Raw genomic sequence first — 27,960 nt, 5'->3', positions numbered from 1 at the left:
GTGCCAACCGTATATTTGTGTACAGCATGATGATTTAGTCTTTACATTTGTAACAGACACCCATCTTCAATAGATACATTTCAATTTCTGGTATATTTAGAAATACTACATTTTGAGTGTTTATTGGTGCAAGTTTTTTGTTAAAAATTCTAAATAGTTATGGCTAGTGGCTCCATTGTATGTATTGATTATTGAGTAATGAGTACTCACCACCAAAGGGTAGTAACGGTCCAGACTGACTTCAATGAGCGATTCCATACACTGTGTTGACTCTTTAAACAATTAGAAATTATTGTTTATTAATTCACAAATTTTTATACATCAGAGACGGTGGCAGTTATAAAGTTTAGCTTTACAAAAATAAATGGCTCAACAATAGTTTGTCAGAAGACAACCATGTTCCTCAAAAACATACATTACTAACTAACCACAGATCACAAGTGTGTCAAACAAACAATCTTGAGAATATACACTTGATTGTAACATCTTACACTAAGCAGATGCAAACTTTAACGAAAAATTTAATCATTTTCATTGGTCAGGAAGGAACTTTGTGTCATATTGCTCTTTTGTTCCGAATTTGCATAGGCATGAACTCATTTCAAATGACCACTCATATGAAAACAATACACTGGGTCTATGTCATCATAGGTGAATAACCTAAAACATACAGTACTTACAGAAATGTTTTTCCTTTGATTCCTGCAGTGCATAAAATGAAAAATCATTACTGAAGTATTCATAAAGAATAATCAGGAGTTGTTGAGAATATGTACAATACAAATATAAAAAGTCCCCTTTTTAGTCACGCTGGTATTCAGCATGGAGTTATAAAAATTGTTTTTTACAAAGTTGTGACAGAGAGCTTGTTAGACACATACACTGGCACACAGAACAAAAAGTTGGAACTTTGAATGTTAAAATGAAGCTCACAGCAACCTTGCTAACCTGTACGTAATATTCTTATCTGTCGAGATAAGAGCCAATTGGAGAGTTAGTTTCCAAACTAAATTTGTGTGTGGTTGTTCTAGGACCGTTTTTTTATGAGACGGTCCTGTTATTCTTTGTTCTTAATCCCTTGTCAACTTTTGTTTGCTGCCTTACATGAAGTGTTGGAGGATAAAGTAGTATTGTAAATCATCATTACATCCATGATGTTCCCTCTGTGTCCAGTGAACAATTATGTGTCCTTGTGTGTCCAGTAAACAACTGGAGACTTACGCCCTGATTTACTAAAGGTTTGTGTGTACTAAAACATGAGCAAACTTGATAGCACACGCAAAGCTGATCTACTAAATGTGTGCAAAGTGGATTGCGACTATTAAGTGAGCAGAATAAGGCGTGCAGTCCATTTTTAATACGCAAAATATATTCTGATCATCAAAACAAACCCAATACTGGAAGGAGAAAATGCAAATATAATTATTTAGCACACGCGATTTGATTTATTAACAACTAACTAACTATTAATTTTTACGCACTATTTTGCGTTTTATTTAGCCCGTGTCAAAGGGGATGCAAACCAACAGTTCCACACAGCTGCAGGATCAGACAAGAATCCTCCGTCCTATGTGTCTGTCAACATTATGGATGTCAGAAATGTTTAAATATTAGACATAGCGTCTATTCAGTAACATCATTTTATAATTTTATAACTGTTAGAGGACTTAAGGGGCTGATTAAAACAATTTCCACTGATGCGTTTTGGTGTCCTTTAATATATTTTTAATGACGTCCATTTTTTTCCACACAGAATGAATATACTGTATGTTATTAAAATGTTTCTTTTATGAATAAAATATTCTTTGAGTATGCATTTTTGCGTCTTTTAAGTGCAGCCTCTCTCCAATGAGCGCAACCTAAGCGGGAAAAAAAAGAAGTTGTTTAATGTAGATGCACTGCAAGACTGCTTTTAAAATGCCCATAACAATTATTACATGTCTCCTGCATGTTTGAAAACAAAGCAAAACGCTGCAGGTAGGAGCATGATAACATGAATGTGCAGTAAATGAGAGTGTCTCCGTGGTGATACTGCGTTTAGTACACGCCAAATCCTCATTCAAACAAGGCGGTCTGCACCACTTTACAATTACACACACAGTCTTAGTAAATCGCTCGCAACACGCCCAGTAATAGTACATGCTATTTTGTAGATTGCACACACTGTTTACCGTGTGTGCAAACTAAACCTGTGTACAGTTGTTGTGGGTCAGTAAACTGTCTGCTGTGTTTTTGTCAGAGGCAACTAAATGACATTCCTGCTATTCTTTGTTCTACGGTCCACTGTCAACTTCTGTTTGCCGTATTAGGGGAGAAAGTAGTATTCTAGATTGTTATTACATCCAGTATATTCCTTGTATGTCCTTGTGTGTCAGTGTGAATTGGAATTGTCCCAGTAAGCCAGTTACTGTGGTCCAATCATAACAGAGACTGAGTGAAGCGTTTTGGAGTGTAGTATTTGCAGTGTGGCGTCAAGATGCGTGGATCTATGAGTGGCTCTTGTCGTATTTCTTCACCATGCGCTTGATGTGGAACAGTTTGTGTCTCAGCCTGCGACACTCTTTCTTCTTAGACTGGTACTCTGATGTCTGAAAAGTTCACAGAACACATTTCAACAGGAAAAAATTACAATTTTGATCTAACGCTGCCCCCTACAGTACAGTTGAACACTAACTTATCTGTCCTATATGTTTAACACTAACAGTTAGTGGTTGTCCTGATCCGATGTCAATATATCAGGTATTGGTCCGATATCAGCCAAGAAACAAGTAAGAGATGATAGCGACTTGCATCTAAAATCTCTGATAAAAGCAGTCTTGCAGCGTGTTTACTTGTGCAAAGCTGTTAACAGTCCTCCAATGAACACGAGTTTGATCTTTTCTTGTATTTTAGTGAAGTCATTTACAAAACGTAAACATGGTAGGCTATAGGTACTAGAAGCTAGCAGCTACACGACAGCTAAGCACACAAGCTAGTAATGAGTGTCCTTAATTGAACAATACTGCAGTCTAAAACACAACATTTGTCAATATAAACTTGTATCAAAAATTATAGTTGCATATTACTTACAGATACAAAGTATCTAAGGCAGAGGCGTATTAGAAAGTATCCAGTAACAAACGTGTCCCCATCATTCAATTTACTGCGTTGTGCAACAATTTAAAGAATTATTGGGACCACAGGATGTCGCCAAAGAACGAATAACACTCCACTTCTAAAGCATAATTCTGTCATAAGGTTTGTCATACCTACCATTGTTCTCTGGGCAATTTCACTTCATCAAGCCTTTTAGAACATTACAAACTACAAAGTAATACAAGTTTGTCCTATAATTCGTGCTGATATCATATCAGATTAATATTCAAGGCTCCAATATTGGTATTGTATCAGAAGTGAAAAAGTTGTATCGGGACACCCCTACTAACAGTATATCATATCTTAGTAACCAGAGCTGATGGACAAAAAAATGGGGACAAATTTAGGATAAGGGGTTGGAATTTAACTAAAAAGTATATCATCAGGCATGTCAGTGTTATTATTTTAAAACTTTTTCAAAATGTAAAATTACGAATAAATACACACCCGCTTTACGTCTTTCAGGTGATTGTATTCCTCTGCTACACCCTGAAAAGAAAACATCTTTCTGTTATAATCAAGAGGGCATCACACACAAGCTGAATACCAAACGCTTTGATCAACCAAGTGTTTTGCTATGACCATCTAAAAAAAAAAAAAAATCTATCTTTAAATCTGGAAATAACTTTGGTTTGGTCAATATCAGAAATGCTAAAAAAAAAAATGTTTTCTATTTTACCTGGTATTTAGCAGAGGTCTCATCTAGTGTGTCCAACTGCCTGCTGAGTTTGTTCAACTGATCATTGATGTCGTCCATGTCTGCACACATGCGCTTGTACTCCCTAAGGTCAGCATCAAACTCAGACTTGTAGTCGTGACGTTGTTCGTCAGATGTTATCTCGGGGTACATGCTGAGAGGAAAAACAAAACATCACCAAATTTAGGAGAAAACAAGCATGAATGCCATAAAGGACGTATTTGTGGTGGTCTTTAAAAAGGTGCATAATGTAACAAACGCGTCACACTGGGATATGTTCATTTAAGTTTACGCCAGGGCCCTTCAACTGACGGCCCGGGGACCAAATCTGGCCTGGGACTGACACCATACCAGCCCCTGAGTTCAGTTTAAAACTTAGGAGTTAAACATTTTTGCAGCAAATTCCTAAAAGCATTTAAGTGCGGTTGTTGAATAAATGAACTTGGACCACTGTAAACACATTGGCAGATCCTTGCATTGACATTTTAACCTTGATATCAAACATAGAACACTGGGGTCCAAACTTGTGATTTGCATAACCAAGGCGTTTTAAGTCCTCTCTTTTTGGGCAGGTACAGATTTTTTTTGTAATGTGATATATGAAGCTAAGGTGTTGCTGTAGCTTGTTTACTTCAGATGAGGTCAGTAGTTTTTTGTTCAAATTCATTAGTTATTCTCGGAGTGTTCCTCAAGGTTCTATTTTAGGTCCTCTCTTTTTCATTATTTGGGCTATTCAACTTGTGGACCAAGAGTACAGTTAAAAAAAACTTGTTTTTGCAGCAGAATCTTAAAAACACTAGAGTGCTGTCATAGAGATGATCTTTAATTAGCCTTTTTGCAGAAGGTCTTTATAAACATCAGAGCGCACCTGCAACTCTGGTCAAATAAAAACTCAAATGTCTTTTGTAGAGGACGCTGGTTCCCCAGAATACAAAAATAAAACTACAAAACCCAAAACCACTGAATTTGGCACATTTTGTAATTTGTTATTAAAAACACAATACAAAGATTTGCAAATCCTTTTCAACTTATACTCAATTGAATAAACTGCAAAGACAAGATATTTAATGTTCGAACTGAGAAATGTATTTTTTTTTGCAAATAATCATTAACTTAGAATTTAATGGCAGCAACACATTGCAAAAAGTTGGCATAGGAGCATTTTTACCACTGTGTTACATCGTCTTTCCTTTTAACAACACTCAGTAAACATTTGGGAATTGAGGAGACCAATTTTTGAAGCTTTTCAGGTGGAATTCTTTCACATTATTGCTTGATGTACAGCTTAAGTTGTTCAACAGTCCGGGGTCTCCGTTGTGGTATTTTACGCTTCATAATGCGCCACACATTTTCAATGGGAGACAGGTCTGGACTACAGGCAGGCCAGTCTAGTACCCGCACTCTCTTACTATGAAGCCACGTTGTTATAACACGTGGCTTGGCATGTGGGATGTTCCAAATAAGTGTTTGATGAGCATTCCTCAACTTTCTCAGTCTTTTTTGTCACTTGTGCCAGCTTTTTTTAAACATGTTGCAGGCATCAAATTCCAAATGAGCTAATATTTGCAAAAAATAAAGTTTTCAAGTTCGAACGTTAAGTATCTTGTCTTTGCAGTCTATTCAATTGAATATAGGTTAAAAAAAGATTAGCAAATCATTGTATTCTGTTTTTATTTACGATTTACACAACGTGCCAACTTCACTGGTTTTGTACTAGTGAAGCTTTCTGGAAATGTGGCCGTCAAACATTTTAGTTGAATATTCCTGCTGTATGCAAATCAACAATACTAACAGTGTGTACCTTTGGCCGAGTTACCTCATGCATGCATGAATATAACAGTTTGAACGGCATGCCTCACCAGATTAACTAATCCCCGCAGAATGACAAAAGCAGCCTTTTCATTTTGTTTATCAGACCTTGTCTATTTTTATAGGTTAGTCCAAAATATATTTTTACACATCTTTTTATGTGTTGTCACATAAAACTAGAGGTTAATTGTTTATTTAAATCTGAGAATAAAAACTGGTCTTGAGCAGGCGACAGAATTTGACTGTAATCCACTTAATGCACGCTCGGTCTGCACCTTTAATCCAGACAGCGTGTGAGTCGCACAGTGATGGAGGCTTATTGTATGACCCACCTCTCCCACTCTGCCACATCAAGCTCGTTGCCAGTCTCTCCTCCTGTCGTGTACTCCGTCTCATACTGGGACTCATCCATGTCGGGGTTACGCCTGCGTCGCTTAGCCCTGTTGGCAGAAGGTTTACGCCCTCCGCCTGTCTCCTCTGAGGGACTGGAGCTGGTCCTCCCACCATGGAGAAACACGTCTGATGGTCGGCTGAGGGTTCGCTCAGAGTATCTGTTGTTCAACAAGACATTAGAATGACTTAGGAGTTGTTTTGGAAGAATAAAAAGTAAACGCAAGAATAAAATATAAATTCCTGTGAATTATGCGCGGTCTTGCAACCTTTATTTTTGACAATTATCGTCATTTTGACCAATCGAATTAGTCCCTGACCAGCACTCAAACCAGCACGACAACAAGCTAACGATCTAGACCACAGCTAAGCTAGCTGACATTCGTTACAACGACCCCAAACAACCGCAACCCTTCCGAGCTGCTCGGCAACACTCGGGTAACATCAGTGTAAGACGTCCTGCAGCTGGTAATGTCCGGCCTTCAAAATTAAAGGACGCCAGGAAAATGAGAGTTGCACCTAGGGCTAGGCGATCAATTGAAAAATAATTGAAACCGACATTTAGAGCTTTTAACCGGTGGAAAACTGCCTGTCGATTATTTTGATTTACTGTGTCCAAGCGCGCCCTCAAACAGTTTGTCATTTTAATTATCCACAACTTTTAATTTTATTTACTGAACCTACAACATTGGCTAAAATGTTAAATGCTAACACTTAGCATTTTAACACTGCGCATGCTAGCAAGATGGCGCCAAATAACAGTATTCTCGACTTTAAAGTTTTATACAAAAAAATTGGCTAAAATGCTAACAGTTAGCATGTCAACAGTAAATATATTGGGAAAATAGAACTAAGAAACAATATCCTTGACTTTTAGTGTTATATCTACAGAATTAGTTAAAATGCTAACAGTTAGCATGTTAACAGTAAATATATTTGGAAAATAGCACTAAGTAACAATATCATTTACTTTTAGTTTTATATCTACAGAATTAGTTAAAATGCTAACAGTTAGCATGTCAACAGTAAACATATTGGGAAAATAGCACTAAGTAACAATATCCTTGACTTTTAGTTTTATACCTACAGAATTAGTTAAAATGCTAACAGATAGCATGTCAACAGCTAACACGCTGGCAAAATAGCACTAAATAATAATATCCTTGTCTTTTAGTTTTATACCTACAGAATTGGCTAAAATGCTAACAGGTAACATGTCAACAGTTAACATGCTGGCAAAATAGCGCTCAGTATGAAGTTTTGCACTGACGGAATTGGCAAAAATGCTAACAGTTAGCATGCTAACAAAGTAGCACCAAATAACAATTTCGAATATTAAAGTAAGAATATCCTTAACTTTTAGTTTTATACCAAAATAATTGGCTAAAATGCTAACAGTTAGTATGTTAACAGACGCCAGCAAGAGAGCAGCTATTAACAATGGTTATGGTTTAAGTTTATTTCAAACAGGTAGACAGTTACAATATGATACATCACATGATTTACATAATTTTATTTCTCTTTACAACATGTCCGAAAAGTGTATCTTTGACTTTTAGTTTTAATGCCTACAAAATTGCCTGAAATGCTAACATGACAACTTGTGGTAGGAATCTTTGGGCACCTCATGATTCCATTCGATTCTGATTATTTTGGGGTGACGTACATGTGATTAGGAATCAATTCTCAATTCAACACAATATATTGTTTGATATATAAATTGTAATAAAACCTTTTCAAACCAGGTTACAAAAGCTCCTCTTGGACGCTGACGTATGACTTACGCGCATTGTTGGCCTAAAAAACCTCTTTAAAAAAAAAAATTATAATAATAATAATTTTTTATTTACAAAAAAATCACATTATGTTAATCAATCTAATAAAATAAACACCAACCTAATGTCAGCTTTACAATACTTTAGGATATAAATGTACAACGCATTTGAGAAGACATAAAAATACAATACTTATTAGATTCAATACAAAAAAAATAAAAAATAAAAATAAATAAAAGCAACTGTAAAAATAACAACACCAATAATAACAATACCCAAAGTGTGGGCCAAGGGACATCCAGAAAGGGTAAATTGTGAAATCAAAATGTCGACTCGCGAATAGCTGAATGTGAAACACTATACTAGAGTATGTTGTTTGTCTTTTTCTGTGCAAAGTGGACACCCAAGTGGGACTATTAGAAGAAGGTTACTCTATAAAAATGAAAAATCTGTATTATTATAGGTCAAACACTAATGTCAGCCTATGAGCCCTGTGGTGGGGAAGCGAGCACTAACAGGAAACATACCTAATTTTGTCGGTATGTAAGGGATTTGTAAAGGAATCCAAATTCAGCACCGTACACAGCACTCATTTTTCCACAAAAAGATGCAGTATGCAAACAATGCAAGATGTTATAAGGATTGTGAACTTTTGGCTTGTAAAGTTAGAACAACGATTATGCAGAGTATGCCGTATGTTTGTCATACACGGTAACTCTGACACTGTTGTAAAAACATCACCAGACCAAAAACCAATAAACATAAGAGGAAAAACATGGCAACGATAATCCCACATTGGATCAAAGGTCACACGCACAGCTCATTCCATGGGTAGGGCAATATGTTTTTTTTAAGCAGAGTAGACTTTGCATGACTGGTCACAAGTGGGAATAGAGATGTTGAGCAATGGACCTACTCATTGTTGTTATAGGTGTCCCCATTGAAGGAGCTGTTGTCCACCTTGGCTGGGGGGTAGGAGATGACACTGTTCACTGAAGCATTAAGCTGACCGCCTCCTTTCTCTGACACCAGCAGGGTTGGGGCATCCTGAACACTGCGGTTTTCCTCCACATTGTTCACCTACACGGGAAGGAAAAACAGAAGGAGCAACATAAACAACACGTACGCAAACATTTTTCAAACTGACATCCTGCTCAAGAAACCATGAGTGGTATACTGAGTAGATAAATAAAGACACTAATCCAGCCCCTGAAACAGTTACAATATTAGGTAATTAGTGCTACACATTTAAGAGATCACTCAACCATATACAGTAATTGAGCAGAATTATAGTTATATGCTTTGTTTACAACACTTGAGCAAGTTTGGAGAACTCAACCAAAGCCCGACTCTAACAGGAACAAAATCCACAAATGTATTTGATTTGTTTACTGTATTTAGTTGCATGTGTACTGCATTTTAAACAAAATCATGTCATGTAAATAAACTTCTCTTACGTCCTTTTGAGACTTTACAACATTGATGGCTGACTGTGCACACATGTTCTGTCTATAGTGTGAGTATTAACACTGTTGCTTTGTTTTTTTATCTTGTTGCATGAAAATAGATGTGGAAAAGCTATAACTCACTTTACAGGGGAACCCAAACTTGAGTGTTTTGAGATGAGAGCTGTCTCTCGGCTAATTGTTATGCTTTAAGTTGCAGCAAAAACTCGAGTTAGTACTCTAGAAACTCTATTAGTTGCTGTAAAAAATGTCACTTTGAATCTCGTAAAATCCACCCGAAATATCTGGTTGTACTCTCTCTAGCATTAACTTATAGCTGAAGATTGACATAACTTTGTTTTCCAACCATGGGAAGGAAGAAAGTGAATGCGAAGGACAGTGCTGAGAGGAAGAAGTGGATGATATTCATTGAATAAAAATATAAATCATTAGAAACATGAGCATGTCGGCAACTTGGCAAAGCAATTTGAGCGTAGCACTGCTCTCAGAACCAGTTACGCTTGCAAGTTGATGTACTACTTATTTGCTTTGTGTACAAAGAAAAAGATGGGCAAAAACCAAATGAATCGTTCTTGAAACAGCTCAGCCAATATTTTTGCTAAGTAACGTAATGTTTAAGTTAGCCTACAATTTTACTGTAAATGGCGTTAAGCATAGAAACACGTTTTCATGAATGGACATCAATCTTCCACTAAAGGAACCATGTTTCTGTTTCATCAATTTAGCATTCACTCTATAATCCTAAATCCCCCCAGGGCCAAAGGAGAAGCAATGTGGATTTATCCCTCCAAAAATAATAAATAACAGTCTGTGAAGTAGTCAGGTGGAGTACAGTTGCAGCTGCAGGAGAATCCTATTTGAGGGGTGCAGCTTGTTTAAAAATGCCAACAATGCCCTCTGACTGAGCAGACCAGAACAAGCTCTACAACGAATATAATCGCAATAACAGTGAACATTTCCTCTAGTACTATTTCAGCCTGCTGATGGAGTACAGGAAGAACATAACAATGGAAATGCATAGTGATCAACTGTAGCTGTGAATAGAGCTATAGTAAATATCAAGAATGGAGGTATAAAAAAGATAATACAAAAGTGGAGAAGTTGAGCGAGAACTATAAAGACTGTAAGGAAATGATCAAGAGCGAACAAGGATAGTTTATGAGCAAAATCTGAACTGAACCAGTTGTCTGTGGTTATCTTGTGGACACAAAATTGTAAATGGTGAATGTGGGTGATGCCGAGGCCAACCAGTTCTTCTTAATTATTGGCCGAACGTATGTTGATTTTAATATCGTCATACAGGCTGGATGAAATACCTTCCCGGGTTAGGGGTTTGACACCTGTGCAGTATACCATCAATGACTACTACTATACAAGTTATCAGGGATAAATAAATGTACATCAATTCAGACAGAAGCAAGCCTAAATGTTTGCATATATTATGTTGTGCTTAGCCCTGCGTTGAGGAGGTGACTTGTCCAGGGTGTACCCTGCATTCCGCCTGAGTGCAGCTGGGATAGACCCCAGCCCCCCCAGCGACCCAGAGAGGGACAATCAGTAGAAAATGGATGGATGGATGTTGTGCTTAATACAGTACATTGTTTTGAACCTTTAATACAAGTCAAAAACAAAGCTCAGATACATGAGTACTTAAGTATTTCTAACACGCTGACACACTACAGAAAACCATTGATGACCTCATTAGGCAGACACAATGCAGCCCATGCTGAGTATAATGAGGCCAGTGTGTGAGGTTATCACAACAATCCAGGTCTCTCTGAGCACAACTACAAACATAGACCAATGTCAAATCAAGCCCGATGATGACTCATTTGTGGCACTACTATGACTTGTGGTGCACTAACTCTGTAAGACATTATAAAGGCATACAGGAAAATTAAACCATACATAGGGATGTAACAATAAAAGGTATTATTGATAAACCGCTGCAAACCTCCTGATGGTTAGTATTTTCGTTTAAAATTAAAATGATCGTAAAACAGGGATTGATAACCACACTTTGATAAACTCACAGACCGGTGATACTGCTCACTTCATACTTACAAGAAAGCATGCTAATAGATAAGGAGTGTCCAAACATTTTACACTGAGGGCTGCACACTGAAAAATGAAAGCCTGCTGGGGCCAATTTAATATTTTTCATTTTCAAAACTAGAGGTGTAACAATTCATTTTAACAATGATTTGATTTTATATTTGTAGTTGCCTATACGATTTAAGGACAAAATCATTTTTCTAAAACGATACGATACGAAACAATACAGTGAGTTGAAATCGATTCAGTAACTTTTTAGCAAAAAAAAAATCATGCAGTGTGACTGGGAAATAGTGGATACTGGACACTGCAGATGAAGTTTCCTATATTCCTGTTATTTATTGTAAGGGAATTATGTATAAATTAATTATGGATACAAACAAGCAAGTGAACAACAATTAATGGCCAGTGCCTTCACATCTTATTTGAATAAAGTGCATTTCGGATCAGATACCGGTAATTAAAAAAAGTAAAAGTGGACTTTTTTGCGTTACGTTATTGGAGTTGTAGCGGGCTGTGCATGACCAAAGATCGTATATTGAGAGAGGATGATCTACCGCATGGTGTTGGACAGCGCACACAATGTCCTACACAAAATACATTTACAGTCAGTCATATTATCTTCCTTTTGTCACCTAAAAAAATACAGAGAACATGACCTCGGTGTCCTCAATGGTAGTTACAACAATGAATGTGAGCAAAACCTAAAAGAGTTAAGTTTTTACCAAAGGCAACAGTCATAAATGGAGCTTTCAGCACATACTCAATGTTGACATCTATAGTTATATTTTGATAAAAACCGGGAAAAACATGCTACTAAGCCCCGCCACCCAGTCAAACCATCGGCTAGAACAGGTAGGTGTCTGTGACGACACTGGCTTGACTCTTGGAAAATCAATATTATTGACATATGACGTGTGTTTGCCTTTTTACTTTACCATCTTTGTTGTTTTAAAAATCAGAAAATTCTGAAATATGTCACTTTTATGAGTGTTCTCATTCATCAGGTTATTGTTATTCTCATGGCATTCAACTGATCAGTTGTCTTAAAAGACGCTTGTCCTCTCATCCGAGTAGTTTTCATTAGTTCATGCTCATGGACTTAGCTTGGACAGATCTAGTCTAGGGAGGATGTTCGAAATCGGTTCTCCCGGTTGTTCGATAAGAAAAGAACCGATTCCATGGACTCTAATCCCTTTTTGAGAACCGGTTCCCGTTATCGAGGCCACTATAGTAAAGAAAAAGAGTTGGTTCTTTGTTCAAATCCCTGGGAACGAATCCCTTCCCACATACAGGAAATGCCCTGTGGGACCTGCAATGTTATGCCCATTTGATTGTAGACTCTTACTGACACTTTGTGGCGATATGAAAATACTACGCGTCATTAGTTTGGGCACTTCCGGGTTGAGACAATTGAGAAGTAGACAAGTTGTGTTAGCTCTTACAAGCCTTGGAAAAGATAAGTCTGTAAGTAAACTGTTTAACTTGTTTATGTAACTCAATATTAAGGTGGAAAGTGTTTAAGTTTGATCCTAAGATGTTTATTGAAAAACGATTTTTGTGCACTGTTTCAATGGATGTTTTGAGGACTTAAAGGCCTACTGAAACCCACTACTACCGACCACGCAGTCTGATAGTTTATATATCAATGATGAAATCTTAACATTGCAACACATGCCAATACGGCCGGGTTAACTTATAAAGTGACATTTAAAATTTCCCGGGAAATATCCGGCTGAAACGTTGCGGTATGATGACGTATGTGCGTGACGAAGTCAGTTTAACGGAAGTTATGGTACCCCGTAGAATCCTATACAAAAAGCTCTGTTTTCATTTCATAATTCCACAGTATTCTGGACATCTTTTGCAATTTGTTTAATGAACAATGAAGGCTGCAAAGAAGACAGTTGTAGGTGGGATCGGTGTATTAGCAGCGGACTACAGCAACACAACCAGGAGGACTTTGTTGGAGAGCAGACGCGCTAGCCGCCGACCTCACCTTGACTTCCTACGTCTCCGGGCCGCCAAACGCATCGGGTGAAGTCCTTCGTCCTTCCGCCAAAAGCTGGAACGCAGGTGAGCACGGGTGTTGATGAGCAGATGAGGGCTGGCTGGCGTAGGTGGAGAGCTAATGTTTTTAGCATAGCTCTGTGCGGTCCGGTTGCTAAGTTAGCTTCAATGGCGTCGTTAGCACAGCATTGTTAACCTTCGCCAGCCTGGAAAGCATTAACCGTGTATTTACATGTCCACGGTTTAATAGTATTGTTGATTTTCTATCTATCCTTCCAGTCAGGGGTTTATTTTTTTTGTTTCTATATGCAGTTAAAGCACGATGCTATCACGTTAGCTCGTAGCTAAAGCATTTCGCCGATGTATTGTCGTGGAGATAAAAGGCACTGAATGTCCATTTCGCGTTCTCGACTCTCATTTTCAGGAGGATATAGTATCCGAGGTGGTTTAAAATACAAATCCGTGATCCACAATAGAAAAAGGAGAAAGTGTGGAATCCAATGAGTCAGCTTGTACCCAAGTTACGGTCAGAGCAAAAAAAAATATGTATTTCACTGCATTCTAGTCCGTCACTCTAACGTTCCTCGTCCACGAATCTTTCATCAAAGCTCAAATTAATGGGGTAATCGTCCGAATCGCTCTAGCTGCGTTGAAAACAATAGGAAAATATGAGGGAGTGAACAACTGACAACGTCACGCTACTTCCGGTAGGGGCAAGGTTTTTTTTTATCAGAGACCAAAAGTTGCGAACTTTATCGACGTTGTTCTATACTAAATCCTTTCAGCAAAAATATGGCAATATCGCAAAATGATCAAGTATGACACATAGAATGGATCTGCTATTCCCGTTTAAATAAAAAAAATTCATTTCAGTAGGCCTTTAAAATGGCTGCCAGTCATATATTTCCACCATCGAAATAGTTTCAACACTCAGAAGTATTTGTTTGATGATAGTACTGTATATTTGTGTGAAGCTAATATTTACATATTGTGTATTACATTTCAGTATGTTAATTGAATCACATAGCTTATACATTTGTCATTGTGTGTATTTCAGTTTAGAAAAAAAAAAAAACAGTCCAGTGCAAGACAAAAGTAAAGATAGGAAAAGACAAAGCAAGATCAACAACAATAAAGAGCCTAAATGGATTAATCTGCTTTGGATTGTTTGTTAGCTGTCTGCCAAGCTGTATAACCTCAACACGTATAGTGAGGGCAGAACAGGCAATATGCAATTATTGCCAGGCTTCGCTCTCATGTAAGGGGGGAAGAATTGTTGATTGATGACTGTGGTGTTCTTAGTGTCATAGTGTGTGTAGTTAGTATGTTCCAATAGCAGCAGAAGTGCACTTTTTGGACAGCTGTATTATTTTAAGTTTTGTGCCCAAGGGACTGATTTTATTTAACACTATATTATTATTTATACACCTATAGTGATCACAGAGACAGGTTGTTTTTGTGTTACTGTATATAGTTGTTTTTCCAAAAAATCCCACTTAATATACTTTGGGTAACAACAGTCAATATATTTTTTTTAGGGGGGTAACAGTCAATATTTATTTATTTATTTTATTTTATTTTTTTCTTATAAAATAAAAGTGAGCTTTTGTTAAACCAAATATTGTGTTTTTTTCCATGTACAACAACCCATCTGGATTCGATAAGAGAATCGATAAGGAATCGGTTCGATAAGAGGATTCGATAATGGGCTCAAACTCGGATCATTTCTTATCAAACATCAGCCCTAATCTAGTCTGAGCGCTTTGTGCCAAGGTCTCAACAATGTATCCTTTAATATGAGGAGGAGCATATGCACAGGAAGAAATGCTTATGTTATTTTGTTCTGTGAGAAAAAATGTGTCCATCAACAAGTGTTAACCACAGAAATGGAATTGTTCATAAACCATATCAAATCTTATTGAATCGTTCATACACTAAATTGAATCTTTCATTTACTAAATCGAATTGTGTCGAATCGTTCTGTTTTATAAATAAATCGTTTTGAATCACATTGTAACCCATTAATCGAGGTGCGAATCAAATCGTGCATCACAAAGAGATGTACATCCCTGAAAACCTCCAGAAAACATTTGTGAGCATATAACACTGGATTAGAGATGTCCGATAATGGCTTTTTTGCCAATATCCGATATTGTCCAACTCTTAATTACCGATACCGATATCAACCGATACAGATATATACAGTCGTGGAATTAACAAATTATTATGCCTAATTTTTTTGTGATGCCCCGCTGGATGCATTAAACAATGTAACAAGGTTTTCCAAAATAAATCAACTCAAGTTATGGAAAAAAATGCCAACATGGCACTGCCATATTTATTATTGAAGTCACAAAGTGCATTATTTTTTTTAACATGCCTCAAAACAGTAGCTTGGAATTTGGGACATGCTCTCCCTGAGAGAGGAGGTTGAGGTGGGCGGAGTTGAGGGGGGTAGATCTTGTAGCGTCCCGGAAGAGTTAGTGCTGCAAGAGGTTCTGGGTATTTGTTGTGTTGTGTTTATGTTGTGTTACGGTGCGGATGTTCTCCCGAAAAGTGTTTGTCATTCTTGTTTGGTTTGGGTTCACAGTGTGGCCCATATTTGTAACAGTGTTACAGTTGTTTATACGGCCACCCTCAGTGTGACCTGTATGGCTGTTGACCAAGTATGCCTTGCATTCACTTGTGTGTGTGAAAAGCCATAGATATGTGATTGGGCCGGCACGCAAAGGCAGTGCCATTAAGGTTTATTGGCACTCTGGACTTCTCCCTACGTCCGTGTACACAACGACGTCTTAAAAAGTCATAAATTTTACTTTTTGAAACCGATACCGATAATTTTGAAACCGATACAGATAATTTCCGATATTACATTTTAAAGCATTTATCGGCCGATATTATCGGACATCTCTACACTGGATCATCTCTTTCACTTTCGGACCTATCAGGTCAGTAGTGCATTCTTTACGCAAAGTGAACGAAGAGGCAAAAATACAACCTTACCTACTGCAACCCAGTATAAACTTGTATAAACACCTTACTGTCTGAGCACCTAAGCTATTCAATTGTGCACAATGAACCTACACAAGCTATGAACAGAGTGATCGATCTATAGTACGGTATATAGGAATAAGACACAGTGTCTAAAGTTAAGTTAAAGTTAAAGTACCAATGATTGTCACACACACACAAGGTGTGGTGAAATTTGTCCTCTGCATTTGACCCATCCCCTTGATCACCCCCTGGGAGGTGAGAGGAGCAGTGGGCAGCAGCGGTGCCGCGCCCTCATTTTTGGTGATACTAAAGGAAGTGAACATAAGTCATGTCTCAAAACCAGACTTGCAACACTGAACAATATTTTATATTTCGTCTGCCAAAAAAGCATATCGTGTGTCTATTTATTTTATTAAAATGTTTTAAAATAAAACTTGGTTAAAAGATTTCAGTGTGTGTATAAGGGATTTTTGAGCACATGCAACAAAACCGTGATAATAATGATAACCATGATAATGGTAGTCACAATAATCATGTTATGAAGTTTTTATATCGTTACATCTCTAACCACACCTGTATGATAAATAACAAGTAACAAGAACTAAAATGTGAGATGTGAATGTTAAGATTCCTAATTAAATGATGAGTAAGCAATGGTGCACAGTGCACACTGTGGAGTCCAAGCTTAAGTTAAACTTATGAATACGAGACCGAGGTGGCTTTAGGGGCGTTCGAGGACTGCTGAACAAAGTAAGACGCCACAACGGCCGCCAAAAATCCATCTATCCGTTTTCTACTGCTTGTCCCTCTTGGGGTCTCGATATATAAGAATAATAATCCTTTTTTTTTCCTTTAATGTACTTTTTATTTAAATAAATCTTGAATTACAAACCAATATTTAAAACAATACTAGCTTAGTATTTTATCAATTTTATTGGCTAAGACTAAAACACTATGAGTGAAGCATAAGAAATACAAAACATGCAAAATAGTGGCTTTTCTAAAGATTTGGTCAAAAGATTTACAGTAAGTGTGTGTGTATAAGTACTTTTTGAGTACATTCTACAACACCGCGACAATAATGATAACAGTGATCATTTTGGTCACAATTACCAGGACATGACATTTTCATATTGTTGCATTATTAATACATCGTCATAATGATGGAAAGCAAAGCCCTATATACTGGAGTTAACTATATTATCCAGGACATTGTAATGAATTGAGGAAATAAGAGAACAATGACTTCTCTTGCAGTTTTTGTCCACTACAGAGAAGAAGGAACTTTATAAACTTGTAATCAGTACCATTTTAGACTTGAGCTGTAGTGTCTGTCTTAGCAGACATTGTTATTAAAATAAATAAAGAAAAGAAAACACATTTGAGTGGCAGGTCAAGTCAATCATCAACTCTACAGTGCGTTCAGGTAAAAGTCTCTTGTGTTGATGTTTATAAACCTGAGTCAAGCTGGAGTCTGTAGAAACCACCTGCTTGCTCACTATCTTCTCATGACGTTAATGATTACTCAGAGTGAAACCAGGTAGTAGACCATGAGCAAACATTAAATGACTGCTATCAGCCATGACACTGAACAAAGTCACTCCGTCAGAGGAAACGTAATGTGGTAACAACAATCTACATTTAGAATCACAAACCTAAAGTACAAAAACATGAAAAGTAATGTTTTGTGTGAGTCTCAGATCGTTGCTATTTGCTACTCTCTAACTCCCAATCAACTAACTTATCTTTATAACTGATGACGACCTGGAATGGATGACTACATAACCCATGACAGACATATTCGCCTATTTTACATTGTAAAGGACACGGTATTTTTTGTCAAATAGAAAATTTGGCTTCACGTTTGGAAGCATTATGTCTATCACTCAAGTCAGAACAAAAACAAGTAATCAAATATTTCATCAACTTCTCCAAGGCTGGATTAAAATCCCTGCCCTTGTTTCCTAAACTGCAGACAGAGCAACTAAAAACTCAGGGTCAAGTGTGATTTGTCTTTGTGAAATGTTATGTAACTTTGACCGCCATGCTGTTGTCTCTTACCCAATCCTCTACGTCTCTGCCCTCTGATGCCTTCCCACCGACAAGAGGCTGCTCCCAGAAGATGTTGGGTTTGCCGTAGCGCCAGATCTTCCCTCTTGTTTTGTGTGCAAAAAAAGCGGCAACTGCCAAGGCGATTACAATCAGGAATCCACACACCATGGCAACTCCCTACAAAATCAGTGACATAGGAGTGAAATCTGACATTCTCAAAGATTAAATATACCATGAAGATAGTTTGTCCTGGATCAAAAAGTACACAATTTGTGTCTCTGCGCACCACAAAATATTTTAACTGTTGATAACTCCAGATAGCTGATGACTGAATCCAATTTAATTTGCTCAGATAATATTACGAGAAAACCACAAACCTCTTGAGGGTCCACAAAGCAGTAATGGTAGAGGTATGGGTTCTGTAATGGGAAGCCTCCCACCCCTCCCATCTGAGAGTAGCCCGTCTGATAGAGACTCTGGCACATCATCAGCATGGGATTGTATATCATATTGGACGAACCCTGTGCATTGGGGTTTACTCCAACTATATACACAATGTTTATGATGCCCTGGAACACAAAGAGTTGACCATTAGTTGACTGTTGGTGTATTATTCATGTACTGGTCTCAAACATTGACATTTCACAAAGCTTCCGATTGTACACTGGTATATGTCATGATGTGACACGTCAGAATTTGACACAAAACAATGTCTACAGCAGGGGTCTTGTGGCCTGTGGGCCATTTGCTGCCTACAGGCCCATACTTTGTGGCCCTCTACTTAACTTCATAGTTTGTGTACTTTAGTGTGATTGCGGCCCACGAACCCTGGATGGCTAATAGTTAAAATATTGTGGTAATCTTAAAATCCCATTGAACACTGGCTCCAATAACAACGCAAACACAAAAAATACAGCACAATAGGGGTGAGAATCTTTTAGTTGAATCCGATTCTTGGGACGTACGACTTATACGCGGAGTGTTGGCCTTAAAAACTTATTTTGAGAATGTATTTTTAAAATTTGATTTACAAAAATCACATAATGTTAATCAATTTAATAAAAGAAAATAGAACAAACTCAACTGCAACCCAATCCCAGTTTTACAAAATTTACAAAGCAATTGAGAAGACTTACAAATCAGTACTTATTGAATAAAATTAAAATAAAATAAAATTAACTACAGCAACAGTATCAATAATAATAATGACAATATCACTAATAGTTGTTTAATGTTTTTAATCCAAAAGTTAAATATTAAAAAAAAGTATTTTTCTCAAATCGATTCTCAAAAGTTATGAATCGTTTTAGAATCAGAATAAATAAAAGTCGGATGTGAATCGTTTTTTTGAGCACACCTACAGCCCAACAAACAAGTTGAGCAACAAAAAGAGCAGCTCCCTTTAAGCAAGCTAAATGGTGTCGGACCATCTCCTGGAAAACTGAACAGTGTCAAAACATACAATTTTCACCAAAAATGTTAGATCTATAATGACTTAAGGCCTACCGTAGCTCGGGGTCACTATAGATGCTGGTAGAATTAGTTAACAAGTCCCCAAACTCTACCTCTAGTGGCCTTCAGGTAAATTAAGTTTGAGACCCCTGGTGTACGGTAACTCAGGACAGGCAGTTTAGGCAGAACATTTGGAATTGAACAAATAGAGGTAGCTACAGTGTCTTACCTGCAGGACAGCCATGATGACACTCGCTATCAGAAGTGCCAGAAAGTACTTCCTGCTGCGGATTGCGGCGGATTTAGAGAAACTGGCGATGAAGAAAGCCAGTGAACCGATGAAGTTAATGGCTGCCATGGCGATCATTGCAGTTTTGGCCGAGTAGGGGGAAATATAGGAGCCGTAGTTACCATAGCCCCCATAATTGCCATATCCTGTTCCATAGCTTCCTCCCATGCCATATCCATTACCGTAGCCAGTCCCGGATCCATAGTAGCCATTTCCATACCCACCATACTGCATGTCCCACATGAGAGTGGAGGCCACACAAGCAAATATGGCCACGCACAGCACAATGACGACAGCCATCATGGCCTTGATGATCCCAGGAGGTGACACCCATTTGTAGAAGTGCTGCGGCTTATCCTCGATGTAGTAGGATCCAGGCGGAGGAGGGTAGGCATTGTAGTCACTGAGGGGAGCATTGAAGCTCCCTGGTGCTCCAAAACCGTTGTTGGAAGGTGGGGTGTAGACTGGCGGACTATCGTAGGGCTGCTTGTCAAACATCTCTGACGAATGTCAAGACCTGTCGATGACAGAGACAAATCAGACTCTGAAAAAAAACTATACAGCGGGGAAGAGCACATTGCTGATATGAGTTATGGTACGAGGTGATACGGGAAATATGGGCGTCACTGACATACATAACGACAACAGTGTAAATAATTGACTTATTCCAAGGACTGTGGTTAGTTGACAAAATCTTAGCTATTAGATTGTGTAAATAGTTTTATTGGGGGCAGAATGTGCTTTTATGATTTCGTCAAGTACTAGTTCAAACCTGCTTTTTCTGAAAAAAACCCTGTAAGTTGAATGACCTCAGCCTTTTGAAGGCCTTCCAACCAGCCAAATCAGAATGAGTGCGGAGATGTCTGTACCAGGGCAGGGAGCTCAGCCAAACAATACTTTCATTTTTTGACTCTTTGCAGGCAGTTGGAGCCTCCCTCCTGCCCCCGCAATGTGCAGACCTTGAAGAGTTCAAGAGTTCTGCCCATGAAATGGTTTGTTTTTGTTCTGTTAAAAAAGTTTAAAAACCAAGACCTTCAGGGAAAGAGTAGAGTGAAAAAAAAAAACAATACGTCTGAAGAAATAGGAATGTTAGTGTATCCTATTCGACCACTGTAATGTCATCCAAGATTAGATAATCTATCATTAGTCTCACATGGAACAAAACGTGTAGTAGGAAATACTGTACAGAGTTCATAATTAAAGTAATGAATGATATACTCGTTCAATCCCATTCAGTCGCTGAGAAATAAAAATATGTGATTTCTGGCCGTGCTCACAGTCCACATGGTCATAACTCTTCTCGCTCTATGGGACAGAGGAGGTCTCGCCTCAAAGCCTCCATCCCAGACACCCTCCTCCCGTCATTCCTGTGTGTCCTTACAACCTCCTTATGTCTCCTCCGTCTCCAACACCCCCCTCCTCCTTACTGCTTGCCTTTGTTTTGGGAGCAGGAGGGGCAAAAGTCAGGGCTTCTCCTCACAGGAACAGTGTTGCTATGGAGTCGGGGTTAAAAAAAAACCGAAGAAAAGAAAATTGGGCCACTGTCCAGGCAGGACCAAACAAAAACTCTTCTGTGTGGCCCGGTGTCTCGATGAAAGAGATAAAAAGAAGGGAATGCAGGTGCATGCAGGTTGTGCAAAGTGGTTACTATTGACGAGCTTCATCATTGGCTATTGAGTCTTACTCTATTTTGACCTGTGCACTTTTATAATATTACCGGTAACAAGTCCTGTAAAATTGTTTAACAGCTACTATACAACTGTTCAATTTCACCTATAAAAAATGTAACCCTTGATCATAGTAATAAGATCAATGCAAAAAAAAGTATGTTTAATGAGGTGATGTTTAATTGAAAGGAGTCCTTACTTGGCCCATTGCACCCACTTTTGCAAAGCTTGAAGAAGACAGGAAGTAATTATGTGATCATCTTGTTAACTGTCATACTAATACTTTCTCAACAATTGCGACTTGTTAAGGTTTGTACTAGGGATGATACTCGAAACCGGTTTTCCCGGTTGTTTGATAAGAAAAGAACCGAGTCCTCGGACTCGAATACCTTTTTGAGAACCGGTACCCGTTATCGAGACCACTATAGTAAAGAAAAAGAGTGGAATCCCGTCCCAACCAGAAATGCTCCGTGGGACATCACAAGAAATGACGTCATGTAGCTCAGTCATTAGGCGCAGATAGGGAAAGCAGGAAAACAATGGACGGGAAAAAGCGCTCCAAGGTGTAATAAAGTTCGAAACAAAAGGTATAATCCAACGAATAACTTAACTGAGAGATTTTAGCAGGGTAAAAACACATGACGAACACTTTTACGACCAACCGGAAACATAGCAACCAGGCTAGCAACGCACCTCCTTTACGACAGCTGTCGCAACGTTCTTAATGCAACCGCAGCACATACATATATATACAACATATCTCCCTTTTTTAACTTTTGTTTTTCTTTCCTTGTAAACAAAACAAAATCACACTGTATATGTGTTGTCTGTCTAATTATAAATAATGCAGACGAGGCGTGTTGGCTGAGTTCTTGACGTTTACTTTCACAGTGTGGCAACATGCAACACTTTTCGGGGTGTCCGCGCATGCTCGTAACTCCCGTTACATGCTGGGTAGTGTAGTTGTTATATTCTCTAGCTCATAACATCTTTCCCCCATAAAGAAATAATGTTAACTCAATAAAGTGTATTTCTTTTTTTAGCTTTAACTTTTCATTTTTTAGCATTGTAACCACATTTGCAAACAACTTTTCTCTTCATAGAATTTTCTTTCAATAAAGAAATAAAGTGCAAAAATGTCAAAGCATCATAACAAACAGTTATGTCAAATAGCAGCAGAAGTGCACTTTTCGGAGAGCTGTATTATTTTCAGTTTTGTGCCCAAGGGACTGATTTTATTTAACACTATATTATTATTTATACACCTATAGTGATCACAGAGACAGGTTGTTTTTGTGTTACTGTATATATTTGTTTCTCTGAAAAATCCCACTTAATATTCTTTGGGTAACAACAGTCAATATTTATTTATTTTATTTAATTTTTTTAGGTGGGTAACAGTCAATATTTATTTATTTATTAGATTTTATTTTTTTATCATATAATTAAAGTGAGCTTTTGTTAAACCAAATATTGTCAATCAATCAATCAATCAATCAATCAATCGTGTGTTTTTTTCCATATACAACAACCTATCTGGACTCGATAAGAGAATCGATAAGGAATCGGTTCGATAAGAGGATTCGATAATAGGCTCGAACTCGATAATTCCTTATCAAACATCATCCCTAGTTTGTACCCCGCCTACCGCCCGAATGCAGCTGAGATAGGCTCCAGCACCCCCCGCGACCCCAAAAGGGACAAGCGGTAGTAAATGGATGGATGGATGGATGCAACTTATTATGTAAGCCTGCATGGGCAGATAACACATTTTGCTGGACGATATATTGTTGCAAAAATGTATTGCAATTTTTGCAGTGCTTTGTTGAAATATATATGCAATATATTATACAGTATATATGTATGTATATATATATATACTGTATATATATTTATACTGTATATATATATATATATATATATATATATATATATATATATATATATATATATATATATATATATATATATATATATATATATATACTGTATATATATATATATATATATTTATTGCCATTTTTGCAATGTTTTGTTGTAATATACAGTATATACAGTATATATTTATATATATATATATATATATATATATATATATATATATATATATATATATATATATATATATATATATATATATATATATATATATATATATATATATATATACACTACCGTTCAAAAGTTTGGGGTCACATTGAAATGTCCTTTTTTTTTTAAGGAAAAGCACTGTACTTTTTAATGAAGATAACTTTAAACTAGTCTTAACTTTAAAGAAATACACTCTATACATTGCTAATGTGGTAAATGACTATTCTAGCTGCAAATGTCTGGTTTTTGGTGCAATATCTACATAGGTGTATAGAGGCCCATTTCCAACAACTATCACTCCAGTGTTCTAATGGTACAATGTGTTTGTTAATTGGCTCAGAAGGCTAATTGATGATTAGAAAACCCTTGTGCAATCATGTTCACACATCTGAAAACAGTTTAGCTCGTTACAGAAGCTACAAAACTGACCTTCCTTTGAGCAGATTGAGTTTCTAGAGCATCACATTTGTGGGGTCAATTAAACGCTCAAAATGGCCAGAAAAAGAGAACTTTCATCTGAAACTCGACAGTCTATTCTTAGAAATGAAGGCTATTCCACAAAATTGTTTGGGTGACCCCAAACTTTTGAACGGTAGTGTATATATATACAGTATATATATATAATTTTATATATTGTCACACAAATTATTGCCGATAAACAATATTATTGTCAGCATTATTTTGAAACTAATTAGAGCCCTAATGTAGTCATTCATCCATCCATTTTCTACCGCCTGTCCCTTTTGGGGTCACGGGGGGTGCTGGAGCCTATCTCAGCTGCATTCGGGCGGAAGGCGGGGTACACCCTGGACAAGTCGCCACCTCTTCACAGGGCCAACCGATAGACAGACAACATTCACACTCACATTCACACACTAGGGCCAATTTAGTGTTGCCAATCAACCTATCCCCAGGTGCATGTCTTTGGAGGTGGGAGGAAGCCGGAGTACCCGGAGGGAACCCACGCAGTCACGGGGAGAACATGCAAACTCCACACAGAAAGATCCCGAGCCCGGGATTGAACTCAAGACTACTCAGGACCTTCGTATTGTGAGGCACATGCACTAACCCCTGACCCACCGTGCTGCCCTAATGTAGTCATATTTATTTATAATAATGCAAGTGAGGCTTTCAAACGCAAAAATCATATATTTTTCATTATTGTAGTATTTTTTACCATTACAATTGGAAGATCAAGAACTTTTGATAATCCTAAATAAGTAAACAATAAAATGGACTCTCCATCTCTGTTAGCAAAAATTGCACTTCAATAAATATTGAACATCCTGAAATGCAGTTCTTTTCCACAGTTGTAAAAACTATGTCAGATGTTTTTTGACATCACTTTCGACTAATTCAGTTTGAAGCCAAAATATTTCCATTACCGGACTTCGGCATTGCGATCATCTTTTTTCTCTCCTAAGTTTTGTTATTTTGCGGTGCTTCTCATTAAATGTCATTGTCGGAAGCTAGCTGTGTTGCCTCCACTCACAGAGACAAAGATTGTGGATTACTAACAAGAGAGTTTACTCTGTTCATTTAATTCTGCTATTAAACAAACGCCCTCAGGTGCTCAGAGCCACGCACAGAATGAACCCTCTTGCACCCTGTTTGGAAACGAACAACAAAATGATGGAGTTCATTTTCATTTATTATTTCATTAATTGACTTATCATTGGCCCAGACCTATTACGATGTACTGCAGCACCAAATCCCACAGAAACTGTAATTTAAGTGACTGTGTGGCATGAGAGTCATCACAACAATAACACTGGCACGGGTCCTAGTAGAGTAGCATTTGTATTACGCAAGGCAAAGGCAAAAAATCGTGTTTGGAGCAGTCAGGTCAGACACCCACCATGTTCAGTCCGAGTTCCACTACAACAGAGAAACTCTATCATCCGCTGCTTCTAATGGAATTCCACTCATACGGTCACATGTCTCATTCTGTCAGAAACAGTTAGGCCCCTGCCTCTTATGGGCTGGGACCCACTGGTATGACCACATAAATCAGGCCTAATAACATTTTTATGCAGCACCATGCAGTTGCAGATGTGCAAAACGTCATATGAAAATAAATACATTTGAATAAATCACTAGTAATAAGAACAATAATATGCATCTACAGTACTATATGTACAAGTATCAACAGGTTGCACTGACTGCATTATATTGAGTGTAACAAATGGTATTCGCTTAATTGTTACCAGTGGAGGGGATACTAAAGCTACAGTTTCTAGCAAATAAGTCAATCAATATTACGAGGGTTACAATGCATCCAGGAAATGGATTCATAGGTCAAGTGTACCGGAGGTGTGTTTGTGTGACTGCTCTGAGTCAAGCCTTTACACTTCAATGTTATTCTGCCACAAAATAAACATCCGACTGGAACATAATGTAAAAACACTACGTGTTTGAAATCAACTCAATCAAAGAGCTGCACTTAAGTTATTTTGCTTCTCAATGCAAGTCATAGTGCCAGAAGATCGTAGCACTTACTGAGTGTCAATAGTGTTAGCATGTCATCTTTATGACCAACCTGTATTGCTATCATATAGTCGGTACCTCAACTTTATTAAATGTTTGGGTAGCATTTTATTAAACAAAAATAGTTATATTTTAAGTAATACAAAAATGTATCAGAGCTGTTTATTTTATGTAGGAATGTAGTTAGTCAAAGAACTGACACGTAATGTTATTAAAAAATTATTGATTTTGGATCAAAAATCGCTTTTAATTGAAAATCGATTCTGAATCGAATCGTTGCCCAAAGATTCAGTCCTAATATTTACGTATTTTGCTCATTTTAAGCATTTGGCAGCACATTCATTGCACAAACGCATTACTATGTTTGCTTTTTCCTTCGACAACATCACTGATTACTACTCACTGCAGACTTCATGAGAGCCAACATACATATAAAAACATCACTTACCATACAATGTCTGCTCTCACTGGGATGCCGACTGATGTTGATATATTCCCATTTAGATGAAGAATGATATATATATATATATTTTTTTAAAGATACAAGTGTTTTGAGTTACAGAACCAAGTAAGTATTTTTTTCATCATCGATGGTTAAAATCTGAATATGCTGTTTGCAGTAACATTGTGTTGTTCACATTAAAGATGCTAAAAACCAATCCAAATTATATATGCTAAGAAAGCTATCTAAACAAAACATTAATAGTGTAGCTTTATTAAATGTGTGATAAAGCAAATTATCAACCTGTCTCATTACTAATGAGTTTATTCTATTTCTGGAACATGCTGAGGGCCAATACAAACTACCAGGGCGCCCAAAATGGCACACGGGCCACACTCTGAAGAGCCCTAATTTAACACTTTTCAATGGGAATTAAACAATACGGCAAATACTTCTATAAGAGAAATAAACGGAATAATGTGGTTTGTATATTGAAAAACTGAAGAAAACGAGTTTTAACAAATGACTTCTGCTTGAATATAAGGCAAAAATAATGGTGGATAAAAGCACCTTTCAGCACCTTAGTAGAGTTACCTTACCTGGGTCTCGCTGCGAAGCAAAAGTCGTCCTTGTAACCAGTCAAAACTGCTTTTCTTCTCCAGCAAGCTAAACAAGTGGTTAAAAACCAAAAATTTATATTTTCGAGTTAACTTTAAAGCTGAGTTTAAGCGACAGAAAGCGTCCTCCACTTCGGACAACGGTCTGCTCGAGCAAGTGCTGCCTGCTTGTTAATGGCCCCACCACCAGTCCGCCGTGATGAGGCTGACCGCACAACACCCCAAACACTGCATGTGTTCTAGCGCCAGGGGTCAGCCTTGGTACACTTTTTGATACAATCGATCATTGAAACCTTAAGATACAATTAAGTTCGACATGGTGCACCTTTTTCCTCTATTTTTGTTATATATATATATATATATATATATATATATATATATATATATATATATATATATATATATATATATATATATATATATATATATATATATATATATATATATATATATATATATATATATATATATATATATATATATATATATATATACACACACACACACACACAGTATATTAGGGGTGTGGGAA

At 37.4% G+C, this 27,960-nt stretch overlaps 1 protein-coding gene across 1 annotated transcript; it reads right to left on the bottom strand.

Moving 5' to 3' along the window:
* Positions 1 to 304: 304 nt before the first annotated feature.
* Positions 305 to 27,622, bottom strand: si:ch73-61d6.3 (occludin). The gene is made up of 9 exons (XM_062028378.1): positions 27,411 to 27,622; positions 20,065 to 20,641; positions 18,761 to 18,952; positions 18,393 to 18,560; positions 8,723 to 8,886; positions 5,974 to 6,192; positions 3,815 to 3,986; positions 3,583 to 3,624; positions 305 to 2,588 (listed from the first exon to the last, which is right to left on the bottom strand). The coding sequence occupies exons 2-9, from the start codon at positions 20,620 to 20,622 to the stop codon at positions 2,487 to 2,489; spliced, it is 1,617 nt and encodes a 538-aa protein (XP_061884362.1). The 5' UTR covers positions 20,623 to 20,641; positions 27,411 to 27,622; the 3' UTR covers positions 305 to 2,486.
* Between the last annotated feature and the right edge of the window lie 338 nt (positions 27,623 to 27,960).

The sequence above is a fragment of the Entelurus aequoreus genome, linkage group LG19, assembly GCF_033978785.1.
Source record: "Entelurus aequoreus isolate RoL-2023_Sb linkage group LG19, RoL_Eaeq_v1.1, whole genome shotgun sequence".
Classification (NCBI taxonomy): Eukaryota; Metazoa; Chordata; class Actinopteri; order Syngnathiformes; family Syngnathidae; genus Entelurus; species Entelurus aequoreus.
The sequence above is the reverse complement of the archived record's forward strand: the minus strand, read 5'-3'. Positions and strand labels throughout refer to the sequence as shown.